General features: G+C 37.9%; 1 protein-coding gene and 1 non-coding gene across 4 annotated transcripts in view; one reads left to right on the top strand and one right to left on the bottom strand.

The window, feature by feature from the left end:
• Window positions 1-25,000, bottom strand: part of RUNDC3B (RUN domain containing 3B) — a 136,581-nt gene extending 111,581 nt beyond the window's left edge. For 2 of the 3 annotated variants that reach the window (XM_070470180.1, XM_070470191.1), the window contains exon 1: window positions 24,478-24,999. In XM_070470180.1, the coding sequence (XP_070326281.1) occupies window positions 24,478-24,596 (119 nt within the window). In that variant the 5' untranslated portion in view covers window positions 24,597-24,999. Of the gene's footprint in view, window positions 1-24,477 lie in introns of all 3 variants that reach the window. The other variant, XM_070470171.1, reaches the window with a different exon arrangement.
• LOC139036602 (U6 spliceosomal RNA) lies at window positions 17,334-17,438 on the top strand. Its single transcript, XR_011489421.1, has one exon. It is a non-coding gene; the product is annotated as a U6 spliceosomal RNA (small nuclear RNA).
• Window positions 25,001-25,704: the final 704 nt, after the last annotated feature.

The raw sequence follows: 25,704 nt of genomic DNA, 5'->3' as shown, positions 1-25,704 counted from the left end.
TCTGACTGCCAAATACCAATGCATTTTCCAAGACTCAGCTTAAATGCCATCTTCTCAATGAAGAATTATCCTCTACATATTCCTAGCTCAAAGTAGCATCTTGTTTGTAGCTCCTTTGAGATGATTACAACTTATCTTACTGCTGTTACTTGTGTTGTCTATCTCTATCTTATTAGAATACAAATTCCTTCTGGGCAGAAGCATATCTTTTGTGTGTTTATATCTTCCTTAGCACATAGGACAATGGCTTGAAGGATATACTCTGTAAGTACCAGTTCATATATTTGTAAGATCTACTTTGAGGGAAAGGCAAAAAGGCCAATGTCACAGTAAGACAAAAAAGAAAGTCCATGATTTCTAATATATATATACCTTCCTGGAACCACAATCAAAATCAGGATCTGGAGCAGTTCTGTTGTCCCAGGCACTTCCCTCATGTGATCCCTGTATCACTGGAAAAGACCCTGATGCTGGGAAAGACTGAAGCAGGAGGAGAAGGGGATGACAGAGAAGAGGTGGTTGGATGGCATCACCGACTCGAAGGACATGAGTTTGGGCAAGCTCTGGGAGATGGTGAAGCACAGGGAAGCTGGCATGCTGCAGTCCATGGGGTCGCAAAGAGTAGGATACTAATGAGCAACTGAACTGAACTGATCCCTTTATAAGCATACTATCCCTTTACAGCCACACCCTATGAAGGGTGACTGTCTAAGTAAAGACAATCAGTAGCCTAGGAAGAGAAGGGGTAATGATGAGAGCTGTTAAATAATAAGAAAGGTAAACTATGGACTTCCCAGGTGGCACAAGTGGTAAAGAACCTGTCTGCCAATGCAGGAGACATAAGAGGTTGCAGGTTCGATCCCTGGGTCCCAAAGATCCCCTGGACGGGGGCACAGCAACCCACTCCAGTATTCTTGCCTGGAGAATCCCATGGACAGAGGAGCCTGGTGGGCTACAGTCCATAGGCTTGCAGTCAGACACAACTGAAGCGACTGAACACGCGCGCACACGCACACATACACACACACACGCGGGAGATAAAGGAGTACAAATTGTTCCTTAGGCTTTAGGCTTACTGGCAATGCTCATTTAATCAGGACAAAAAAATACAAGAGTTACGTATAAAGGCAAATATAAAGATACTTGTTTATATGAGTTACACACAGGCGGTCCTCCCTCTGCACATGAAAAAGTCTGTGCAAACTGAGATCATGCAGTGTGATCGCAATAATCAATAGAAACAATTACAATTATTCTGTGCCCTTCACAAATTTCTGTCAAAACATTAAAAACTCTCTGCCGGCTATAATACAAAGGGAAATGGAAAAAACAGTCAAACATTATTTAGTACACTGTAATTTAAAACATGAGCAATATTGAGAATTAAAGTATCTTGTTTGTGAAAAACTTATCTAGAATAGTTTGAAAAGTGTTTACTTTCTTCTCATTATATAACTTAAAATATGAGTGAGTATGTTGTTGAAGCCTGAGCAAACTTTCATATGCTCTTCTAAGTTTGAATCAGTTCCAACATTTTACCCTGTGAATTTTCAGAGCAGTGAGAATCTCTGAGAGACCCTATAATACTATTATTACATCTTTTTGTCATAACCACTTTGTTCATTTATATCAATGTTTCCTTCAATAATTTCCTCTGGCTGATTATCTAAATTCTCTTGAATGGCAGCAGTTTGGGCTTCCCTGCTGGCTCAGATGGTAAGGAATGTGCCTGCAATGCACAAGACCCAGGTTCGATCCTTGGGTCAGGAAGACCCCCTGGAGAAGGGAATGGCAACCCACTCCAGTACTCTTGCCTGGAGAATCCCTTGGACAGAGGAACCTGATGGGCTATAGTCCATGGGGTCGCCAAGAGTTGGACACAACTGAGCGACTAACACTATTTCTTTCAATCAACATTCCAATGATCAACGGTTTCTTCTATGGTTCCATTTATGTTCCATTCAAGTTTTACTTCCAGCATTATCACTTTGTTTCTCTGCCCCAGTGTCATCGTTGTTGGCCAATTTACACTTTTAATTGTGCATTTCTACACAATGGCGTGTGGGTTTACAAAAGGAGACAAAGAAACCTGCAGGTTTTGATTTCTGTGTATGAACCAGTAACAGATGCATAGTGACCAATCCTAGACAGACTCTGAAGCAATGACATGACTGGTCAGTAACCATGATGTGCATTTGTTATTTACACAATGATCTGTCAGTTACCAGCAAAATTTTATTTTATGCAACTACTCACAATTAATATAGAAGTCAAAGTGTTAGCCACTTAGTCATGTCTGACTCTTTATGACCCCATGGACTGTAGCCCGCCAGGCGCCTTTTCCATGGGATTTCTGAAGCAAGAACACTGGAGTGGGTATCCATTCCCTTCTCCAGGGGATCCTCACAAACCATGGGTTGAACCCAGGTCTCTTGCATTGCAGGTGGGCTTCTCTTGTGCTCAGGTGGGGAAGAATCCATCTGCAATGGAATCCAGGGAGACCTGGATTCGATCCCTGTGTTGGGAAGATCCCCTGGAGAAGGGAACCGATACCCACTCCAGTATCCTGGCCTGGAGAATTCCATGGACTGCATCGTCCATGGAGTCACAAAGAGTTGGACACAACTGAGTGACTTTCACTTTTTTTCTTTACTGCCTGAGCCACCAGGGAGCTGTTGTTGTAGGGACTGCTATTATTAAATTAAATTGTAGTAACTAAAGTCAGTGCAAATGGGAACTGTGCAAAGTGAAGACTGCCTTACAGTCCTCAAACCAAAGAAACCCATTCCATGTTAGCATAAATATTTTTATTAAAACTATATTTTTCAAAACTAAAAGTGGTAATAGTATTATTTAAATCTTTGCAAATATCTTTAGTGTTGTACTTAACAGACAATAACTAGCATCTCACATCTGTTTCCGCATTCAAGCTATTCTAATATCACACACCATGTAGTCTCTGGAAAACTCCACTTGCACTTGTTTAAAAATGGGAACAAAAAAGCATATAATATCCCAGACATGTTAACAAAATATTACTGATGTTTCAGACCTCTGAAAGGGTCTGAGTCCAGGAGAACACTTTGAGAGCCACTAGCCCATGGTATTCTTTGTATGGAATGAAATAACAATGCAACTAGAATGGTAGTAATTACACATCCTTGAGAAACTAGTCACTCATTTTCAGTCTTATTTGGTTTAGACAAATAACTTTAACCAAAAAGGCTGAGACAGATTAATGTTCAACTACAGTACTATTTACAGCAACTGGAGCTCCATGGAGAAGCCACTATGTAAAAGATACAGACAAAAAAAGAATAACTATGAAGTAATTGATGGAAGTTTCTCTCTTGTATCTAATACACAAGTTAGATAAATACTATGTGTAATCCATCAGTATATGAATAGAAATAAAAACAAAGTAAACCAAAATCAAATTAAAGCATGGACTTGAAATCCACTTTTGTTTCCTATGCCCTTTTCATTGACAATACACTAGAAAAGTGCTGTCAATCTTCAGCAAACTTTTAACAATAACAGAAAAGTTTAATCTTATTTCATAAGAGAAAGAAATGCCAACTGTTCCTAAAATGAATAAACAAAAGCCTTATAGTCTCCACCTCCATCTTTGACCTAAAAAGAAGGAAACTTCTGAATGTTTATCTCTAATCTTTAATAGAACAGAATGGAAAATCTACCTCTGCAATCACATTCAAGGTAGCAGTAATCTACCTCAATTTCAAAGAAGTATGGCATTTAAGATAGTAAGCACACAGGTAAAATGAACTGAAAATGATATTTAAAGATAATAACAGAGTGCTCATTTCACCAAAAAGAGCTAGAACTCAATCTCCACCTGTAACAGCCTGGTAAGATTTCAGCCACTACTGTCCTCCAGGAATAACATAAAATTACTGAACAAATGTTCTTTGTAAATGTAATAGGAAGGAAAAGTCATAGAGAGTAACATATATATTTTTGTAGCATCAAGAGGCCTGTACAGATCAATCGTCAGTAAAATATGAATATTTCTGTCATGTTGTTATAGCAGAATATCTCCTATAGAGGACACTATGTGCATGACAAAAATCTAAAATGGTGAATCTTGGAGCGTCAGATTACTTGTAAGTCAATATGTGACTAAAAACTAAAACAAAAGCAAAGTGTAAATATCCTAAAGCATATCATTAGACCCATTTTCTGTTATTTTCAATTAGGAAGATATTTTAAGGCTGAAAAAGCATTTCAAATAATTTCTATGATAACAAGGTTAATAATGAAGAAATCACTGTTTCCCAGCATTGCTTCATCATTTATAGCTTGTTCTCCTTGTGTCAACACAAATAAAAACTTCAGAAGGCAAATTAGTTCTTTAGAGTCCATGCTTTTACTTCTAGCTAGCCAAGTCTTCCCATTCAGCATTTACTTCTCTAGAATTATGTGGCTAGCTCCATTATGCCAGAAAATGAGAATCCTTTCCTCCAAAATCCAGTAACTAAGACATGTTATAAAAACCAAACCTGTAAAAAGAATTTCAGTACATCTAAAAAATATCACACAGATGCTGAGCTATTTCCTGATAATGATGACATTAATATTAGTCATCTATTTCCCAAAGAGTACTGATTTTAAAATAATGAAATGACAATTTGATGAAGGTCTAAAAATACCAAATCAAGTCTAAGAAACATATTTTACATTACATAGGAATTAAAAAGAAAAAAATTTATATAAAAGGGTCTTTTAATTAAATGCTGTTTTTTGAAATGTCTCTTGTCTTAAAAGATTCTCTTTCCTACCTTCAATGTCCAAAGAAATTTTTGTTAGTTCAGAAATTTAAAAAAATGATTGTGACTAAACCATCAAATTTAAGAAAGCAGGAACCACCTTTTTCCCTTTGGAAACATATCAAGAAAGATGTTTACCAAAACTACACTTAAAAAAAATCTTCACTACACCCATTTAAATTAATTCTTTCCACAGTAAACAAGTTTCTAACATAACAGTAACAACAAATAATTAAAGGCAAAAAATGTGACAACAAAGCCAAAAATAAAATAGCTTTTCCGAAAAAAACTAAAAACAGTTATTATCTGATCCAGCAATCCCACTTCTGAGCATATATCCTCAGAAAACATAATTTGAAAAGATACATGCATCCTAATGTTCATAGCAGCACTATTTACAACAGCCAAGATGTGGAAGCAAGTAAATGTCCATCAACAGATGAATGGATAAAGAAAATGTGGTACATATATACAACGGAATATTACTCAGCCATAGAAAAGAATGAAATAATGCTATCTGCAGTAATATGGATGGATCTAGAGATTATCATATTGAGTGAAGTAAGCCAGACAGAAAGCCAAGTATCATATGATACCATTCATATGTGAAATTTTTAAAAGTATGATACAAATGAACTTATTTGCAAAATAGAAAGAGACTCACAGACATAGAAAACAAACAAGTTACTAAAGGGGAAAGATGGGGAAGTGATAAATTAAGAGTTCGGGATTAATAGATACATACACTATATACAAAACAGATTACCAACAGGGCCCTACTGTGCAGCACAGGGAACTATACTCAGTATTTTGCAATAATCTGTAAGGGAAAAGAATCTGAAAAGGAATATCTACATCCATATAGCTGGATCACTGTGCTGTATACTTGAAACTAACAGGATATTATAAATCAGCTATATGCAATAAAAAAAAGAATCTCGTTGCAGGTCCCCCCAAAATGACTTCATGAAATATCTCACTCTTTATTAGAAAAGAAACTATTTAAAAGTAGAAATTCATCTTTAATATTTAAAGGCCCTGTACTAGTAATATACAAAGATGTATTCACATATACAGAGAAGAATCAAGTAGGAAAGAAATATATTTCCATCTCTTTAACACAAGCTTATATAATCTTAACTATTTGTCAAACATGCATCAGAAAAATGTTAATTTCACAAAATCAGATTTTCTTATCTATATTTTTATATTCCTTTATATGGAATTATACCTGAAGATAAACAAAGTACATAAAGGCATATAGAATCTTTACATTTCAAAACCAAAAGGGGTTCAGAAAAGCTATAATCATTTATGAGTGGTATTTTAAAAAGTCACATAAGTATCCAAATTGTAACAGAATTCTTTCCACTACTACCACACCAAATTTACAGGATTCCTTATAATATATTAGTATTGCAAGTAGTCTTTACCAGGGGGTGGAGTAACTATCCTCTGCCATTGCTGTATCTATTATCAATAATCAACAAGGAGATGGCTGCCAAGAGATATGATACAATCCACCCCAAATGTAAAGTAGTGACTATGGATGATAATGAGCACCGTATCCAGGTATCTGTTCATTGGAAAGCCTATTTCTTTTAGTTTACACCAGAAACCCCTTCCAAATCTTTCTGAATCAGCAATTCACCTTCTTTTAAAATCTTATGACAGTTAAGAATTCCCAATAATCATCTTTCCTAAAATTTAAATCTCCTTTATAAGTAGAAAAAAAATTTTCACATACCCATTTAGCAGGAGACTGAGACTATTATCCACAGGCAAAAACCAACCAGCTGCCTGTTTCTATAAAGTTTTATTAAAACACAGAAGAAAAAAGTTCCAACCCTCTCCTCTGGAATATATACCCTGAAACTCAAAAGTCTCTTTTGACACAGTTTACCATTTTTTTCTTTTTAAATTTTGCTTAGTGTAGAAAAATGAGAGAGAGAGAGAGGTGTATTTTAAAATATTTTTCCCATGTGTACTATCAAAATTGCTTGTACAACAGAATTGTTCATCTAAACACCTAAGACTGAGATATCATATTAACATCTTGTATTGCTACATAAGCAGACTGACAACAGCAGATTGCACAACATGAAAAATAACCTGAAGCACTATATTTAAATAAAAGAACAAGACAATTTTATAAAATTTTTTAAAACTTTTTTATTGAAGGATAATTGTTTTACAGAATTTTGTTGTTTCCTGTCAAACCTCAACATGAATCAGCCATAGGTATACACATACCCCTCCCTTTAGAACCTCCCTCCCATCTCCCTCCCCATCCCACTCCTCTAGGTTGATAAAGAGCCCTTGTTTGACCTTTCTGAGCCACACAGCAAATTCCCACTGGCTATCTATTTTATGCGTGGTAATGCAAGTTTCCATGTTACTCTTTCCATACCCCTCACCCTCTCTTTCCCTCTCCCCATGTCCATAAGTCTATTTTCTATGTCTGTTTCTCCACTGCAGCCCTGTAAAAAAATTCTTCAGTACCATTTTTCTAGATTCCGTGTAAATGCATTAGAATACGAGATTTATCTCTTTCCGACTCACTTCACTCTGTATAATAGGTTCTAGCTTCATCCACCTCATCAGAACTGACTCAAATGCATTTCTTTTTATGGCTGAGTAATATCCCATTGTGTATATGGACCACAACTTCGGTATCCATTCATTTGTCCATGGACATCTAGGTGCCTTCCACGTTCTAGTTATTGTAAACAGTGCTGCAATGAACAACGGGATACATGTGTCTTTTTCAATTTTGGTTTCCTCAGAGTATATGCTTAGGAGTGGGATTGCTGGGTCATGTGGTGGTTTTAATCCTAGTTTTTTAAAGAATCTCCACACCATCTTCTACAGTGGCTGTATCAATTTACATTCCCACTAACAGAGCAAGAGCATTCCCTTTTCTCCACACCTTCTCCAGCATTTACTGTTTGTAGACTTTTTGATGATGGCCATTTTGAGCAGTAGGAGGTGATATCTCATTGTGATTTTGATTTGTATTTTTCTAATAATGAGTGATGTTGAGCATCTTTTCATGTGTTTGTTAGCCATCTGTAAGTCTTCTTTGGAGAAATGTCTTTTAGGTCTTTTTCCCACTTTTTGATTGGGCTGTTTGCTTTTCTGGTATTGAGTTGTATAAGCTGCTTATATATTCTGGGCTTTTATTTTTGGGGAGATTTTTTATCACAGCTTCAATTTTAGTGCTTGTAATTGGGTTGTTCATAATTTCTATTTCTTCCTGGTTCAGTCTTGGAAGATTGAATTTTTCTAAGAACCTGTCCATTTCTTCCAGGTTATCCATTTTATTGCCATATAGTCGTTCATAATAGTCTCTTATAATCCTTTGTATTTCTGCATTGCCTGTTGTAACCTCGCCTTTTTCATTTCTAATTTTGTTGATTTGATTCTTCTTTATTCTTTGATGAGTCTGGCTAAAGGTTTGTCAATTTTGTTTATCTTCTGAAAGAACCAGCTTTCAGTTTTATTAATCTTTACTACTGTTTCTTTCATTTCTTTTTTATTTATTTCTGCTCGGATCTTTATGTTTCCTTCTACTGATTTTGAGGGGGTTTTGTTCTTCTTTTTCCAGTTGCTTTAGGTGTAAAGTTAGGTTGTCTATTTGATATTTTTCTTGTTTCTTGAGGTAGGATTGCATTGCCATAAATTTCCATCTTAGGACTCTTTGGCTGCATTCCATAGGTTTTGAGTTGTCATGTTTTCATTGTCGTTTCTAGAAATTTTTTGACTTCCCTTTTGATTTCTTAAGAAACCTGTTGGTTATTTAGAAACGTGCTGTTTAATTTCCATGGGTTTGTGTTTTTTAGTTTTTTCTTGTAACTAGTATCTAGTCCTATAGTGTCGTGGTTGGAGAAGATGCTTGATATGATTTCAATTTTCTTAAATTTACTGAAGTTTGATTTGTGACCCAAGATGTGGTCTATCCTGGAGAACATTTCATGCGCACGAGAACAAGGTGTATTCTTTTGCATTTGGATGGAATGTCCTGAAGTTATCAATGAGATCCGTCTCATCTAATGTATCATTTATGACTTGTGTTTCCTTATTAATTTTCTGTTTTGATGATCTGTCCATTGGTGTGAGTGGGGTGTCAAAGTCTCCTACTATTATTGTGCTACTGTCAATTTCTGCTTTTATGACTGTTAGTGTTTGTCTTATGTATTGAGGTGCTCCTATGATGGTGCACAGATATTTACAATTATTACATCATCTGCTTGAATTGATCCCTTGGTCAATATGTAGTGTCCTTCATTATCTCTTGTAATCTTCTTTAGTTTAAGGTCTATTTTGTCTGATATGAGGATTGATACTGCAGTAAAAAAAAAAAAAACTTTCTTTTGAAGTAAAAAATACTTTATTTTGCTTCCCATTTGCATGGAATATATTTTTCCATCCTCTCACTTTCAGCCTATATGTGTCTTTACGTCTGAAGTGGGTTTCTTGTAGACAGCATATGTATGGGTCTTGTTTTTGTATCCATTCAGCCAATCTGTTTCTTTTGGTGGGAGCATTTAATCTATTTACATTTAAAGTAATTATTGATATATATGTTCCTACTGCAATTTTCTTAATTGTTTGGGGTCAATTTTGTAGATCTTTTTCCTTCCATTTTATTTCTTGACTATATAAGTCCCTTTAACATTTGTGGTAAAGCTGGTTTGGTGGTACTGAACTCTCTTAACTTCTGCTTGTCTGAAAAGCTTTTTATTTCTCCATCAATTTTGAATGAGATCCTTGCCGGGTACAGTAATCTTGGTTGTAGGTTTTTCCCTTTCAGTCCTTTAAATATATCCTGCCATTCCCTTCTGACCTGCAGAGTTTCTGCTGAAAGATCAGCTGTTAAACGTATGGAGTTTCCTTTGTATGTTACTTGCTGTTTCTCCCTTGCTGCTTTTAATATTCTTTGTGTTTAGTCTTTGTTAGTTTCATTAGTATGTGTAGGACAAAACAATTTTTTACAACTTGTTTAAAATTAGAGAGTATTCAAACAAAAAAAATTTCATCTTAAATTCATTCATTTGATTTCTTATATGAAATAATTTCCAATTAAAATCAGCTTAATAAAGAATACTTTCACTGGACACCTGTATCACGTATCACTTTGGAATTCAATTCTTCTTTGTCCAAAGACAAATGAAAATATTCAAGTAATGTATTTTAACATAAGTAAGCTATCAAGGCCTCCCAGGTGGCTCAGTGGTAAAGAATCTGTCTGCCAACACAGAAGATGAGGGTTCAATCTTTGGATTCTGGAGAAGGCAATGGCAACTCACTCCAGTATCCTTGCCTGGGAAATTCTATGGAGAGAGGTGCCTGAAGGCTACAGCCCACAGGGTCACAAAAAGAGTGGGACACGACTTTGCAACTAAACAATAATAGTGACAAGCTATCTAGTAAACTAGATAGACAGTTCTACTGAAGCTATTAGATTTTTTAATTTCAATGCTTTTTATTTTTTTCAGTTTTTAAAGGTTATATCCACTGATAATTACTAGAAAATATTTGCTATATTCCTCATGCTATACAATATATCCCTGTAGTTTATTTTATACCTAGTATAAAATGTGTAAAAACAAAATTTTTTAAAAGCATGTACCTCTTAATCTCCTACCCTTACACTACCCCTCCCCCAGTCATCCCCCCACTGGTAACCACTAGCTTGCTCTCTGTATCTGTGAATCTAAAGCTATTCGATGTTTAAAACCCCCTCATTAGAGATTATTCATAAGGGTGGCTTTTTTTTTTTAAAAAAGAAGTGAGAATGGTTCTTTAGTTTACCTTCAACCTTGTTTTAGAAATATCCACTGCCACTATTCTTCACTAGTTGGACATAATTACCTCATTTGACAAACATCCCTACTATGTACTAGATGCTGGGAATAAAATAGATGCTCAATAAACTATGATTCCTGGACTTGAGAAGTGCACATTCCAATAGAAGACAAAAAGATAATTAGATTACAGTATAATGAGCACCATATTTATTAAAAAATATTTTGGGATGAGGGGGGATAAATGGTTCTAACATTACTGGAGGAGCAGTAAAAGTTAAATTTGGATTTACTGCAGTAAATCCAAGGTCAAAAGGATAGAAATCAAAAATATAAAGAGTTGACCCTTGAACAACACAAGTTTGAAGTCTGTAAGTCCACTTAGACATGGACCATTTATTTCCCATTTATACTACAGTAGTATATGATTACGGTTGGTTGAATCTGTAAACGCAGTCACAGTTTGGAGGGCTGACTGCATACGCATGACTGTTAAACATGGATTTCTGACTTGTGGAAGGTAAGCACTCCTAAGCCTCATACTATTCAAGGGTAAACTGTACAGAAAATGAAAAAGAATATATAACCAATAAATTCATACAGAGAAAACTAAATGGAATAAGTGAAAGTGAAGTTGCTTAGTCATGTCCAACTCTTTTCGACCTCATGGACTGTAGCCTACCAGGCTCCTCCGTCCAAGGGATTTTCCAGGCAAGAGTACTGGAGTGGGTTGCCATTTCCTTCTCCAATGGAATAAATGAAATAACAAAAAATAATGATACATAAGACAAGAAAAGAGAAAAAGTAAACATAAATAGTAAAATGGTAGTCATAAACCCAAACGTAATAACATTAAATATAAATGGGCTAAATGCTCTAGATAAAAAACTAGATGAAACGTAAAATACAATTCTATCCTACCTATAAAGAGACACTTTTAAGGACCCAGAAATACTGAAAGTTAAGAATAAAAAGTATATCATATGAACATTAACTAAAAGAAACCTATTTTAACTATGTTAACAGCAGAAAAAACTAGACTTTAAGGTAGGAACACTATTAGAGAAAAAGAAGGACATTTCATAACAAAGGAATGAAATCACTAGGAAGAGATCACAATTCTCAATCCATACCCAACTGGTAATTTAACAACAAAATATTTACAGCAAAAAAAAGACAGAACTAAACAGAGGAATAGACAAAGCTACACTGAGAGACAGATCTGATAGATCTAACACATCTCTCTTAACATCAGGTTAGCATACAAAAAACCAGGAAGGACAGAGAAAACAGCAACACAACGGCATCTATAAAACATAAAATCAACAATGACAGAATACAGTCCTCCCTTGATATCTGCAGGGAACTGGTTCCAGGAACCCTGAAGAAACCAAAATCCACAGATGCTCAAGTTCCTTGGAGTTGGCCCTCCATATTGCTGGATGTGGAACTGGTGAATACAGAGGACTGTTTATATTTTTTTCAAATGCATATGAAAGAGTTACTAAAATTGACCAAATGTTGCATTGTAAAGCAAGCATAGATAAAAATTCAAAACTTTAAAATCTTTCCCAATACTCTCTGCACAGTGGAATTAAATTAGAACTCAATAACTAAAAATAAAAAATCCTCAACTGTCTGAAAGTTAAGCAGTACCTTTTAAAATAAACAGTGAGTCAAAGAAGAAATCCCAACAGAAAGTAGAAAACATTTTAAACTAATTAATAATGAAGATACAAATTTTAAATCTGTGTCTGACTCTGCGCCCCCATGGACTGTAGCCCACCTGGATCCTCTGTTCGTGGAATTCTCCAGGCAAGACTACTGGAGTGGATTGCCATTCCCTTCTCCAGGGGATCTTCCCAACCCAGAGACCAAACCGGGGCCTCCTGCATTGCAGGCAGATTCTTTACTGTCTGAGCCACCCTGGAAGCCCCTTGTTTGCTATCCCAAAGCAAGGTCAAACAAGGCAATCTGTGGTCTGAAAATGCAAAGACAGGAAAGAAGAAAGGATGAAAAACAATGATCTAAACTTCCATCTCAAGAAATTAGAAAAAGAACAGGAACTTAAAAAAAAAGTGGGGGGGAGGGAAGTAAATACTAAATATGATAAGAGAAAGCAACAAATTAAGAAATATACAGAGGAAATTAACAAAGCTACAGGCTGGCTTTCTGAAGACAGTAATAAAATTTATATACTCCCATCAAGAAAAAAAATGGGAAAAACAGAAATTACCAAAATCAGGAGAGAAAAATGGGAAATGACCAGATTTTTAAATGATAAAAAGATATTCAGAGGATACTGAGAGAAGTTTGAAATTTGGTAACATACATAAGTGGGTATACTCCTTGAAAAACTCGCTGAAACTGATAAAAGAATAAACAGGAAATCTGAATTGTTCAGTATCTATTAAATAAATTGAGTCTATTACTAAAAGATTTCCCACAAAGACAATTCGTGGTTCAGATTTCTTCCCTGGTGAATTCTTACAAAAGTTTAAGAAAGAAATAATATTAACTGTACACAAATTCTTCTACAAAACAGAAAAAAAGAACATTTCCCAACTTGTAAAGTCAGATAATCTTAATGACTAATCTAGACAAGGACACTGTAAGAAAGAACAATCACAGACCAACCACTTTCATGAATGTGCAAAAATCCCAAATAAAATATCACCTTACTTAATGTAAAGATATGTAAAAAAGATAATACAGCACAACCCATTTTATTTATTCCAGGGTGGATTAGCATCAAAAAGTCAGTCAATGTGATTAACAACATACAGAGAAAAAAGGAGAGAAATCACATGTTCATCTTGATAGAAAAAGTATTTGATAACATTTGCTGTTGCTCAGTTGCTAAGTTGTATCTGACTCTTTGTGACCCCATGAATTGTAGTTTGCAAGCTTCCCTATCCTTCACTATCTCCCAGAGTTTGCTCAAACTCATTCAGCATCCACTTACAATAACAATTCTCAGCAATCTATTAGTAAAAAAGTAAAAAAAGAACTAAGAAAAACTACTGCAAACATCATACTTGGTGGTAAAACTGTTGATGCTTTCTACAATACTGTGGTCCTAGGCAATGCAGTAAGACAAAAAAGAAAAGCCATAATGTTTAAAAAGGGAAGAAATAAAATAGGTAGAAGACACGACAATGTTTTCAGAATGCTAAACACACACACACACACACAAAACTGCAGAAAACCTATTAGAATTAATAAGCACATCTGGTAAAATTGCTAATTACAAGAACAATATTTTAAAAAGTCAATTCAATCTCTATCAGCAAGAAAGAAAATGGTTTTAAAATTATAATACAGAGATATCAAATATGGAATAACAAATCTAGAAAGATGAAATATATATTCAAAGCTATGAAACATCTTTGAGAAAAATTTCAGAATAGTTGCAAATACATGAAGGGATGGAGATTTTTTACTCATGGATGAAAACGTTTAAGTCTTGTCAAGATGGCAGATGATGTATAGATTAAATGCAATCTTAAAAAAAATTCCAGCAGGTTTTTTAAATGGAAACTGACAAGCTGATCCTAAAATCTAGTTTGCAAAGTCCAAGAATAGCCAAGACAGTCCTGAACACACAGCTGGGGAACTTACATTTCCAAACACTAAGACATACTATAAAGATACATTTATTAAACCAATATGACATTAGCTCAAGAACAGACAACAGACTGATGGAACAGAAGAGGGATCCAGAAGCACACACACAAACGATCCCATCACCTTGTTCTTGGTCAGTCGCTCAGTCACCTGACTTATGATAAATGTGACACCTGAATGTAGTGAGGAAAGCATGGTCGTTTTAATAAATGGGACTAGGGAAGAGCCCCTGGAGGAGGGCATGGCAACCCACTCCAGTATTTGTGCCTGGAGAATCCCACGGACAGAAGGGCCTGAAGCGCTCTGCCCACCAGGTAGCAAAGAGTCAGACACGACTGAAACTATTTGGCACACGTCAAACTGATTTTCCTAAGGAAAGTACTCAATCTTAACTCCCGTATTTTACAGCATAAACAAAAAATAAAGTACAGGTGGACTGCTGATATAAATGTATGAGACAAAACTAAATCTTTTAGAAGAAAACAGAAGAATATTTTCATTACCTTGGAGTACTAGACCAATTTCTTAAGCAGGCCACAATAAACACAAACAAGGAAGGAAATTTATGATGGACTACTTCACAATTATGAGTTTCTATTTATCAAAAATAAAGACAATGAAAAATCAAACCACCAAATGGGGAAAGATACTTACATCACACAGACCCAGCAAAGAGCCACATAGAATGTACAAAGAATTACACAAACATACATCAGACATTCCAAATGATAAACCACTTGAACTGGCATGTCACAAAAGAGACTCTCCAAATGGCCAACAGACTTATGGAAAGGTGCTTAACTTCAACAGAGATCAGGGAAATACAAATAATATAAATCCCCATGTGACACCGCATCAAACACACCAGAATCGCTGAAGTGAAGACAGAAAAATTTCAACTGTTAGTGAGAATTAGAGAAACTGGAATTCTTATACAGTTGACCCTTGAGCAACATGAGTTTGAACTGCATGGGTCCACTTAATGCAGGCTTTTTCACGGAATACAGTAGTATACAGTCAGCAGTTGGTAGAATCTGAGAATGCAGAACTGCTGTTTCAGCCCACTGTGAAGTTACATGCAGATTTTAGGCCATGTTGAGAGTCAGCACCCCTAACCCTACTCCACTGTTCAAGAGTCAACTGTACACTGCTCACTACTATGCAGCCTGGTACAATGCCGTTGGAAAACTGTTGTATCCACTGAAGCCAAACATCTACACACCATATCACCCAGGAACTCCACTCCTAGGTATATATCTGACAGAAGTACGTAAGAATATTCACCAAAATACATATTCATGAATAGTCAATTAGTAATAGTCAAAGAGTAAAAACAATCCAAGTGTCCTATTTAGGCAGAATGGATAAAATGTGGTATATTCACATCACAGACTGGATTTGTTGAGTTTTACCTCATTGTGAATTTGAAATGAATGAAATAATATGTACCTTTTTCTATTTATTTTGCTCAATGTTATGTTTGTGAGATTCATCCTTTTTGTTGCACATAGCTGTAATTTAATGTTTAATGCTGTATCAAATTCAAAAAGAGGCAAAACTAATGGTGTTGAAAGCTAGGAGTATGTAGTAACTAAAAGAAGGGAAGGAAGATATTTCTGGGGCTTTGGGTAATGTTCTCTTCTATTAGTAATATTGTATTCCCAGAACTTAATTATCTTGAAACTGGAAGTTTGTACCTTTCGTCACCTTCACCTTTTTGCTAACCTCCCACCAACCTGTTGTCTGTATCCGTGAGTATGGTTTAAGATCCCACATAAAAGAGAGATAAAAGTGATGAAGATGATGGAAAGGAACAGGGTCATATCTAGCTTTAAAATCTCTAGGAATGATAGAGACTATATTGTAACTTTGAAGATGGAGTCTTAAGACAGTGCTTTGGTTTGCCTCCACAGAAAATAAAGATTTAGAAACCAAGTGGGAAACATTTAAAAAAAAAAAAAAGTGAGATCACATAGTCCTTGTCTTTCTCTGACTTACTGCACTTAGCATAATGCCCTCAAGGTCTATCCACGTTATGGCAAATGGCAGGATTCCCCCTTTATATGGCTGAGTAATTTTCAATTGTGTATACATATCACATTTTGTTTATCCATTCATCAATTGATGGGCACTTAGATTGTTTCCATGTCATGACTATTCCAAGTAATGCTGCAATCAACATGCAAGTGCAGGCGCCTTTCTGAAACAATGATTTTGTTTCCTTTAGGTAATGTGCTTTTTTTCTTGAACTGGGTGCTGGATATAAAGCTGTGTTCTCTTTGCAAAAAAAAAATCATTGTACACCTATGCTGTGTGTACTTTTCTATATGCATATGATAAATCAATAAAAATCTATATTAAAAAATGGAAACAAAATATAGTTAGAAACAAGGCTAAATACATCACTATGGTGTTCTATACACGTTTTAGAGGTTGGCCAGAGATTTAACACTGCTGCTGTTTTAAGTCACCTCAGTCGTGTCCGACTCTGTGTGACCCCATAGATGGCAGCCCACCAGGCTCCTCTGTCCCTGGGATTCTCCAGGCAAGAATACTGGAGTGGGTTGCCATTTCCTTCTCCAATGCATGCATGCATGCTAAGTCGCTTCAGCTGTGTCCGACTCTGCAACTGTATGGACAGCAGCCCACCAGGCTCCTCTGTCCCTGGGATTCTCCAGGCAAGAACACTGGAGTGGGCTGCCATTTCCTTCTCCCGATTTAACACTAAGATTTCTAATTGCTGTATGAGAAAAAGAGAAGTTGCCAGTTACACATTCATTTGTGCCCAGTAGATATAAGTAAATCAACTGCCTAAAGATACAATTCTTGGCACTTAAAAAAAAAAGACATATTTCTCATAGAAATCTCCACAAAAAGATGACATTTTTTGACATAATAAACAATGTTCTTGACAACAATTTTAAGAAGATCCTCTGTGATGGCTTCCTCTGCGGATGCTCAATGTAGGCTGCTGGAATCTCACCAAAGCAAGACAGGGCAAAAGCAACTGGAGACAGAACAGGGCGAAGCAATGCAACCTACACACTCAGCTGCTCTCGGGGTGGACCCAGAGATATACTTTATAAACCTGTAAGACTAATACAACAGTGGAGTGCTTGCTTCGGCAGCACATATCCTAAATTGGAATGATACAGAGAAGATAGCATGGCCCCTGTGCAAGGATGAGAAGCAAATTCGTGAAGCATTTCATATTTTTTATATATGACAAACACACAGCAAAAATTATTCTCAATGGTGAAAAATTGAAAGCATTTCCCTTAAAGTCAGGAACAAGACAAGGGTGCCCACTCTCACCACTACTATTCAACATAGTTTTGGAAGTTTTGGCCACAGCAATCAGAGCAGAAAAAGAAATAAAAGAAATCCAGACAGGAAAAGAAGAAGTGAAACTCTCACTGTTTGCAGATGACATGATCCTCTGCACAGAAAACCCTAAAGACTCTACCAGAAAACTACTAGAGCTAATCAATGAATATAATAAAGCTGCAGGATATAAAATTAACACACAGAAATCCCTTGCATTCCTATACATTAACAATGAGAAAACGGAGAAATTAAGGAAACAATACCACTCACCATTGCAACAAAAAGAATAAAATACTTAGGAGTATATCTACCTAAAGAAACAAAAGACCTATACATAGAAAACTATAAAACACTGATGAAAGAAATCAAAGAGAACACAAATAGATGGAGAAATATACCGTGTTCATGGATTGAAAGAATCAATATTGTGAAAATGGGTATACTACCCAAAGCAATCTATAGATTCAATGCAATCCCTATCAAGCTACCAACAGTATTCTTCACAGAACTAGAACAAATAATTTCACAATTTGTATGGAAATACAAAAAACCTCGAATAGCCAAAGTAATCCTGAGAAAGAAGAATGGAACTGGAGGAATCAAGCTGCCTGACTTCAGGCTCTACTACAAAGCCACAGTCATCAAGACAGTATGGTACTGGCACAAAGACAGAAATATAGATCAATGGAACAAAATAGAACGCCCAGAGATAAATCCACGTACCTTATGGACACCTTATCTTCGACAAAGGAGGCAATAATATACAATGGAAAAAAGACAACCCCTTTAACAAGTGGTGCTGGGAAAACTGGTCAACCACCTGTAAAAGAATGAAACTAGAACACTTTTTAACACCATACACAAAAATAAATTCAAAATGGATTAAAGATCTAAACATAAGACCAGAAAACTAAAATCTCCTAGAGGAGAACATAGGCAAAACACTCTTCGACAGAAATCACAGCAAGATCCTCGATGACCCACATCCCAGAATATTGGAAATAAAAGCAAAAATAAACAAATGGGACCTAATGAAACTTAAAAGCTTTTGCACAACAAAGGAAACTATAAGCAAGGTGAAAAGACAGCCTTCAGAATGGGAGAAAATAATAGCAAATGAAGCAACAAAGGATTAATCTCAAAAATATACAAGCAACTCCTGCAGCTCAATTTCAGAAAAATAAATGACCCAATCAAAAAATGGGCCAAAGAACTAAACAGACATTTCTCCAAAGAAGACATACAGATGGCTAACAAACACATGAAAAGATGCTCAACATCACTCATTATCAGAGAAATGCAAATCAAAACCTCAGTGAGGTACCATTACACTCCAGTCAGGATGGCTGCTATCCAAAAGTCTACAAGCAATAAATGCTGGAGAGGGTGTGGAGAAAAGGGAACCCTCCTACACTGTTGGTGGGAATGCAAACTAGCACAGCCACTATGGAGAACAGTGTGGAGATTCCTTAAAAAACTGGAAATAGAACTGCCATATGACCCAGCAATCCCACTCCTGGGCATACACACCGAGGAAGCCAGATCTGAAAGAGACACGTGTTCCCAATGTTCATCGCAGCACTGTTTATAATAGCCAGGACATAGAAGCAACCTAGATGTCCATCAGCAGAAGAATGGATAAGAAAGCTGTGGTACATATACACAATGGACTATTACTCAGCCATTAAAAAGAATACATTTGAATCAGTTCTAATGAGATGGATGAAACTGGAGCCTATTATAGAGATTGAAATAAGCCAGAAAGATAAAAACCAATACAGTATACTAATGCATATATATGGAATTTAGAAAGATGGTAATGATAACCCTATATGCAAGACAGAAAGAGACAGAGATGTATAGAACAGACTTTTGGACTCTATGGAAGAAGGTGAGGGTGGGATGATCTGAGAGAACAGCATCAAAACAGGTATATTATCAAGTGTGAAACAGATCGCCAGCCCAGGTTGGATGCATGAGACAAGTGCTTGGGGCTGGTGCACTGGGATGACCCAGAGGGATGGGATGGGGGTTCAGGATGGTGAACACATGTAAATCCATGGCTGACTCATGTCAATGTATGGCAAAAACCACTACAATATTGTAAAGTAATTAGCCTCCAACTAATAAAAATAAATGGAAAGAAAACAGAACAAAACTAAAAAATCCAGTTAAAAAAAAATACAATAGTGGATAAGCTTCACATATTTCCCCCTGAATATCGCATCTCTCAACCAAGTTCTGACATTTATCAATCAGCAGTGAGGTTCACACAGCACTTGCTAATAAATGTGTGGCAAACAGCTATTCTCCGTGATCAGTTGAATATGAAGCCAATTAAGCTACTGGAGGGGATAAGGATCTTCTGTGAATGCTGAGAAGCCAACATCTGACTAGGAAGATGATCATCCTACCTCCACTGGGATCACCTACGATTAGTATTTTAAAACTCCTTAGAAATGAAAGTGAATCTTCTCCAAAGCCATACAGTAACAAGTAATGTTGATCAAAGTCCCAACCCAAAGTTCTACTATGTATAGCATTGGTTAAAACAGCTTCAGCCAAAAATATAATCACAATAGGCAAGGTATCAACAGTCTGCTAAAGCACTCTCAAGCAAATAGTAACAAGGAAAGTAAGTCACTGAACTTAACGTTATTTAGAGGATTATATCACCAATGATATTCGGTAACATTTCACATATCTACATTTTAACCACCCTGTTCAAGTACAGGAATATATCTTTCTTCCCCCTGATTATTCAGCACCAGACATTAAGAGACACAGAGTGCTAAAGCTCACTCACTGAACTTAGGTGTCTCAGTGCTTTTTAGGTGTCTCAGTGCTTTTTTTTTAAACACTGGATAAATTTACTTATCTACTTTCCTAGTTCACAACCAACTATAATGAGCATGTCAGGATGGGAAGCACAGAGGAAAGAGCTGGTAGAAACAGGCAGAGGGGCAGGAAACAACTGCTAACTTGGTAGGAAGAGCCAGCAAATGCACACGCAGACCAAGCACAACAAACGCACCATGGGGCCATGTAGCAAACAGCTCTGAGCCTCAGAGTCTCCAAGGCACCACTCACAGGGTGTGTTCACAGACACAGACCCAGAGCAAAGTCACTTTTAAGGAGTCTATGCAGAGTCTTTTTAAGAAACGTATAGCGCTTTTTAAAAAGCAGTTTAACCACAATGCTTAAAATAGGATTCTTTATTGTACTATAAATCTGAACACTTAAGATTGTAAGCTTCAGTTAAACAGAAGACTGCACTCCACAAAAAATGCTGAGTAAAGCACTGCAGTCGACTGGAGAATTCTAACTCAAACACTAGTTACAAGAAAAATACGAGCATCTCATTTCCCAAATACAATGAGAAAATGAGGTGCTCTTCAAATGAGGTTATCTGAATTAACATTCAAGTTATGAAACAGTATCTTGACCTATAGAAAACTAAGAACTATGCACATGTTATTAAAAGTATTTTAATTTTGAAAATCATCATTTGTCTCAACTATGCTTACTTCATCACACTATCCCCTTCAATCTTTCATTAGTCCTTTCCATGCACAAGACAGGGAAGTTACAGCTTTATGTGGGGAGTTTCTTTTAACGTATTGGTTTAGAAGTTTGTCAAATGTTATTTTAAAATATTTATGCATCTATATTTAAATGTATATCTTAATAATTTTTCATAAACTATTATTGACCCACAGAAAGAGAACTTGTATTCTAATTTTCCTTGTCACCAGAACTAAAATCAAAGGAGTACGTAAGTTTTTCAATAACTTATGAAGCTTAAAAATGTAACTAGTACCTGATTTTCTAGGATGAAAAACGCAGGTTAAAAAATCCTCAAGCATTTTAACAATTTTTATAAATGGTAGAAAATATGCAGAGAAAATACTAAGTTTGTACATAGAAATAAGTCAGTTAATGAATATTTTAGAGTTCAATGTGGAACACTTAGAGACTTTGAATGATCTATTTTTTATCACAATCTGTAAAAAAAAAAAAATTAAAGACTACTTGCTTGCTGAGATAAATACTAAGCGTTTTTAGTCCACAATATATAAGTGTTCATGAAAAAACTGATGAAATAATTACACACACAATCACAATGAACCAAAATTCAATTCCTGACTATCCTACTTAATCAAATAACTCACTTCCAAAGTCTGAGCTGTAACACTGTTCTTAATATGAGGTATTTTTAAACCAAAAGAATTGTGTAGTTATGTAATAGAGCTGTAAACCTAAACTGAGAGTATACCTAGACTGTTTAAGGGGTGATGAAAGCATTACTGTATAAGTATTGATGCATATCACCTGTACTGATTAACCTGCAAAGAACTTAAACAGATTAAAATATCTTCCCACACTCAACTAACACATATATCAGAACGCTAGTCAGGGGTGGAGGGAGTTTCTTTTTGGTTTGGTTTGGCTTTCTATACTGTTCCATTTTTCCAGAATACCAGTAGAGAATCAAGGTATCACAATATAGAAGGCACAATTCAAAATGTTTTTGTTTACAGAGAAAAAAGCACATGCCTCATCTAGCTACCATTGAGCATATGTCTACCATTACCCTGCTCATGGGTTTGAAGAAATTCCAAACTAAGCATGAACCAACCCATTCTGCTTGAATGACTTTTAGCTTTTTTTTTTTTTAACTAGGTTTAGGGCTGTCAGTGAAAATTACCAATGATTCTATCCAAGATTATTTTACAGATGAGAAAATTGAAAAGCAGACTTGTTAAAGGACACATTTAATGACAAAGTAAACTTAGATCTCAATTATATTTTCACTAAACCAGCTTCTTCCCAACTTAAATACGAAATCACGTCTGATCTGCTACATAAACATTTAAAAATAAATTAATAAACAGATGTGGGTGAGATACCCAGGTTCTGGTAATTCTGAAAGAGAGAAAAGCAACAGAAATTCACAAATACTGATATGTTTCTTTTGCAGAATTCGAGATAGGTATACTTAACATACCCAAATGGCCTACAATGACTTTTCCCCCAAAACCAAAAGCCTTTAGACAAAATCTATCAAATAGGTTTCAGTACTAGAAAAGGATAATAATTGATACACACCAACTATTTGAACATGAAAAACAGTGTTAGTAACATTATCCACATAAATACTCAACCTGAAATCTAAGCCAGAAACTGAAATTCATTATAGCTACATAATGAAATTTCTTTTAGCTACAGTACTAAATTTATCGTAATCTGTAACTAAAGTCAGCACGTATGCTCACTCCAGAGTAGAAGAGAATTAGACAAACACAACAAAAATTCTAACCTGTAACAACTGTCCACACAAATCAGTGTGATGTGACTGACATTCCTTAAACACGTAACTTGAATAAGGTTCAGATTTGTGCCTTTCTTTTCCTGAACTGCCTCTGCTGCCATGACAAAAATGGAGACGCAAAACAGCATCCTCCACTGATTTTTTATTCATCTGTTTTTATTGTCTTTAAAAATTAGTATAAAACCTCTCAGTGTTTTACCCCAAATCTTCAACACCCACCGTTGTGAAGACTGCCACAATGATTGAGAGCAATTTATGTCAGCCCAGGTGTTTAAAGTTCCAGGTTGAAATATGTGGGTAATTAACATCATCCTACAAACACTCAAAATCACTTCAGCTGAGACAGTAGGTAACAAAACTCTCCCAAACCAAAACTGTAAGAAAGTTAGCCTTGCTTACTGTTCTATTTACCTAACTTAAAAACACTGCCTAGATGTAAAAACATTTCATACAACCTATCTTCCTCAAAAGGCTGCATCCTAAACAGCACAAATGTCAATTCAAAAGATTCCATATTAATATTTTACTTTTATAACTCCAAGTGCCATAAAAGTCAGTGAGGCAGGTCCTCCTACCAGAGGGGTGAACAGCTGTTAGGTCCAAAGCAATTTAAAAAAAAAAAAAAACTGCTCAAAATTACTGAATATAAGTCTGAGTATAAATATCTATATTCTGCTTAAGATGCTAGACACATCTTTACACATGAAAAGGAAAGAAAATTAAATTGTAAAGGAGGGAAAGGTCTCCTCATTCTCTTATTCTCACAGGATTTTTGATGGCTGAGGAAGTTTCATGGAACAAAGTACTTGTACAACAACTTGATGGCTCAATGACGTTCCTGAGAAATGAATGCTTAGGACTACCATGGATTTAATACCCAGAAACAAGACTTAAACAAAATGTCAGCATGTTAAAAGTCAGTGATTTCTGAATACTAGGCTGGTTGAAATATAAATTCTAAATACATTTTTAAAAATAAGGGAACACTACGATTATAGTTACAAAACAAAGAAAGGCAAAACTTGAAATAAATCACCGACTAGGTATCCTCCACAGTCCTACTCTAGGTATCAACTGCAGAAATATCAGTAACACCGCAATTTAGAGTGCAGAGGACAAGGAAACATCCACACGCGGCTAGCATGTAGAAGGCACTCACTATCTGTGGCACGAAACGACAATGTATGTGCAAACAATCAAACAGAAAACAAAACGCACTCCGATTTTGAGGCAACACAGTCAACAATTACTTAACGAAAAGCTGCCTGGCCGCTTAACGCGCACTCGAAGCAAACAGCCCTTCCTCCCCGCCCTCCTCTTTCACTCAGACGCTAGACTGCACCCCGAAAACAAATCCTCCCCCAGCCCCGCCCCAAGCCCTCCCCTCAGCGGCTCCCAGCACTGAAACTGACGGAAAGTCCGGGCCTTGGCGGAGCCCAGACCGGCCCCACTGGGGACGCGCCGGCCGCGGACACGCCCGGCGCGGCGGCGGCAGGGGCTCGGCGGGCTGTCTCTGAGACCCCGGGGGCTAGCGCTCTCCCCAGCCCGGGCGCCGGCGGCCCCCTCCTCTGTCCCCGAGCGGCGGGCCGCGCCGTACCTGCACACCGTGATCAGGTTCCTCCTCTCCACGGCGGCGTTGCGGGCGCTCAGGCTCTTCTTGCCGCCGCCGCCCCCGCCGCGGCTCCCTCCCAGGCCCCCCAGGCTCCGGGAGGCCATGGCGGGCTGACCCCCGGGCCCCTTTGTCTCGTGCGACCCCGCCCGCCCCCCCACACCTGCTTCCCTGGGCTTCTGCTCGGCTTGCGGCCGTGGGGGCGCGGGAGGGTGGCAGGGAAGGAACGGGGACGGAGGGAGGGTGTGGAAGACGATGGGGGACTCGCACCCGGGCACTGGCGGCTGGCGCACCGCACCAGAGCTCTACACACATACACACACTCACGCGCACACACGAACGCACCACCCCCGCCCTCGCGCGCGCCGCCGGGCTGTGCGTGCGGTTCGGCGTCGGCCGCTCCCCTACTTCCCGAGGGATCTCGGCGCCGCGCACGCGCGTGCCCGCTGGCCGCGCACGTCCAACCACCCGCACTCAGCAGCCACTCGCGCCCCAGCAGCGGACGCCACGGGGAGCCACGGGCCTCGCGCGCGCAGCCCCGCCCTCTCTGCGCCTATCGAGGCGTTGCGGCCCCAGCTGGAGCCAATCGCGGCACGCGAGGGGCGGGGCTGCTGCGCGGACCTTTAAAGCTACCTGCTAGCGCCCGCCCCGGCGCGTGGGCAGCTGTCAAGAGACCCGGCTGGCGCTTACCACCCGTGTGCTGCAGGCAGTCTGCACACTGGGGAGCTGCGCCGCAGCTGGCCTGGGGCTTGTGGGATGTGGTGCTCACTTGTGCCCCGGGAACACTGTCGACCCTTTCCCAGAGCCCAGCCAATGGCTGGGATCGCTAGCTCTAACGGCTGACCCTATTGCCGGAATCCGACTCCCCAGCCTAGTAGCATCTGTAGCTACGACGCCGAGCCTGCACTAGCTCCCCCTCCTTCACCTGACCCAGGGCCTGACTTCCAGGAAGGGAGCGGATTTTGTTGGTGGTGGTGTGCGTGTTTGCGCGCGGGGGTTTCAGTCCTGGTGGTGGCGGCTTGTGTGTACGTGTGTGTGTGTGCGCGCGCGCGCGCGCTAACGCCCTCCCCTGGCCTGACAACTACAAATAGCCCAAGGAGGGAAATTGTCCGCAGAACATCCCTGCTGGGGCGTCTGCTGGTGAGATTTTGACGCCACTTCGCTCCTGTCCTAGCCCCCAGCATGGCGTGCAGCCCGGAGTGACGGCCCACAGAA

The sequence above is a fragment of the Odocoileus virginianus genome, chromosome 1, assembly GCF_023699985.2.
Source record: "Odocoileus virginianus isolate 20LAN1187 ecotype Illinois chromosome 1, Ovbor_1.2, whole genome shotgun sequence".
Classification (NCBI taxonomy): Eukaryota; Metazoa; Chordata; class Mammalia; order Artiodactyla; family Cervidae; genus Odocoileus; species Odocoileus virginianus.
This window is presented reverse-complemented; position numbering and strand designations above follow the sequence as displayed.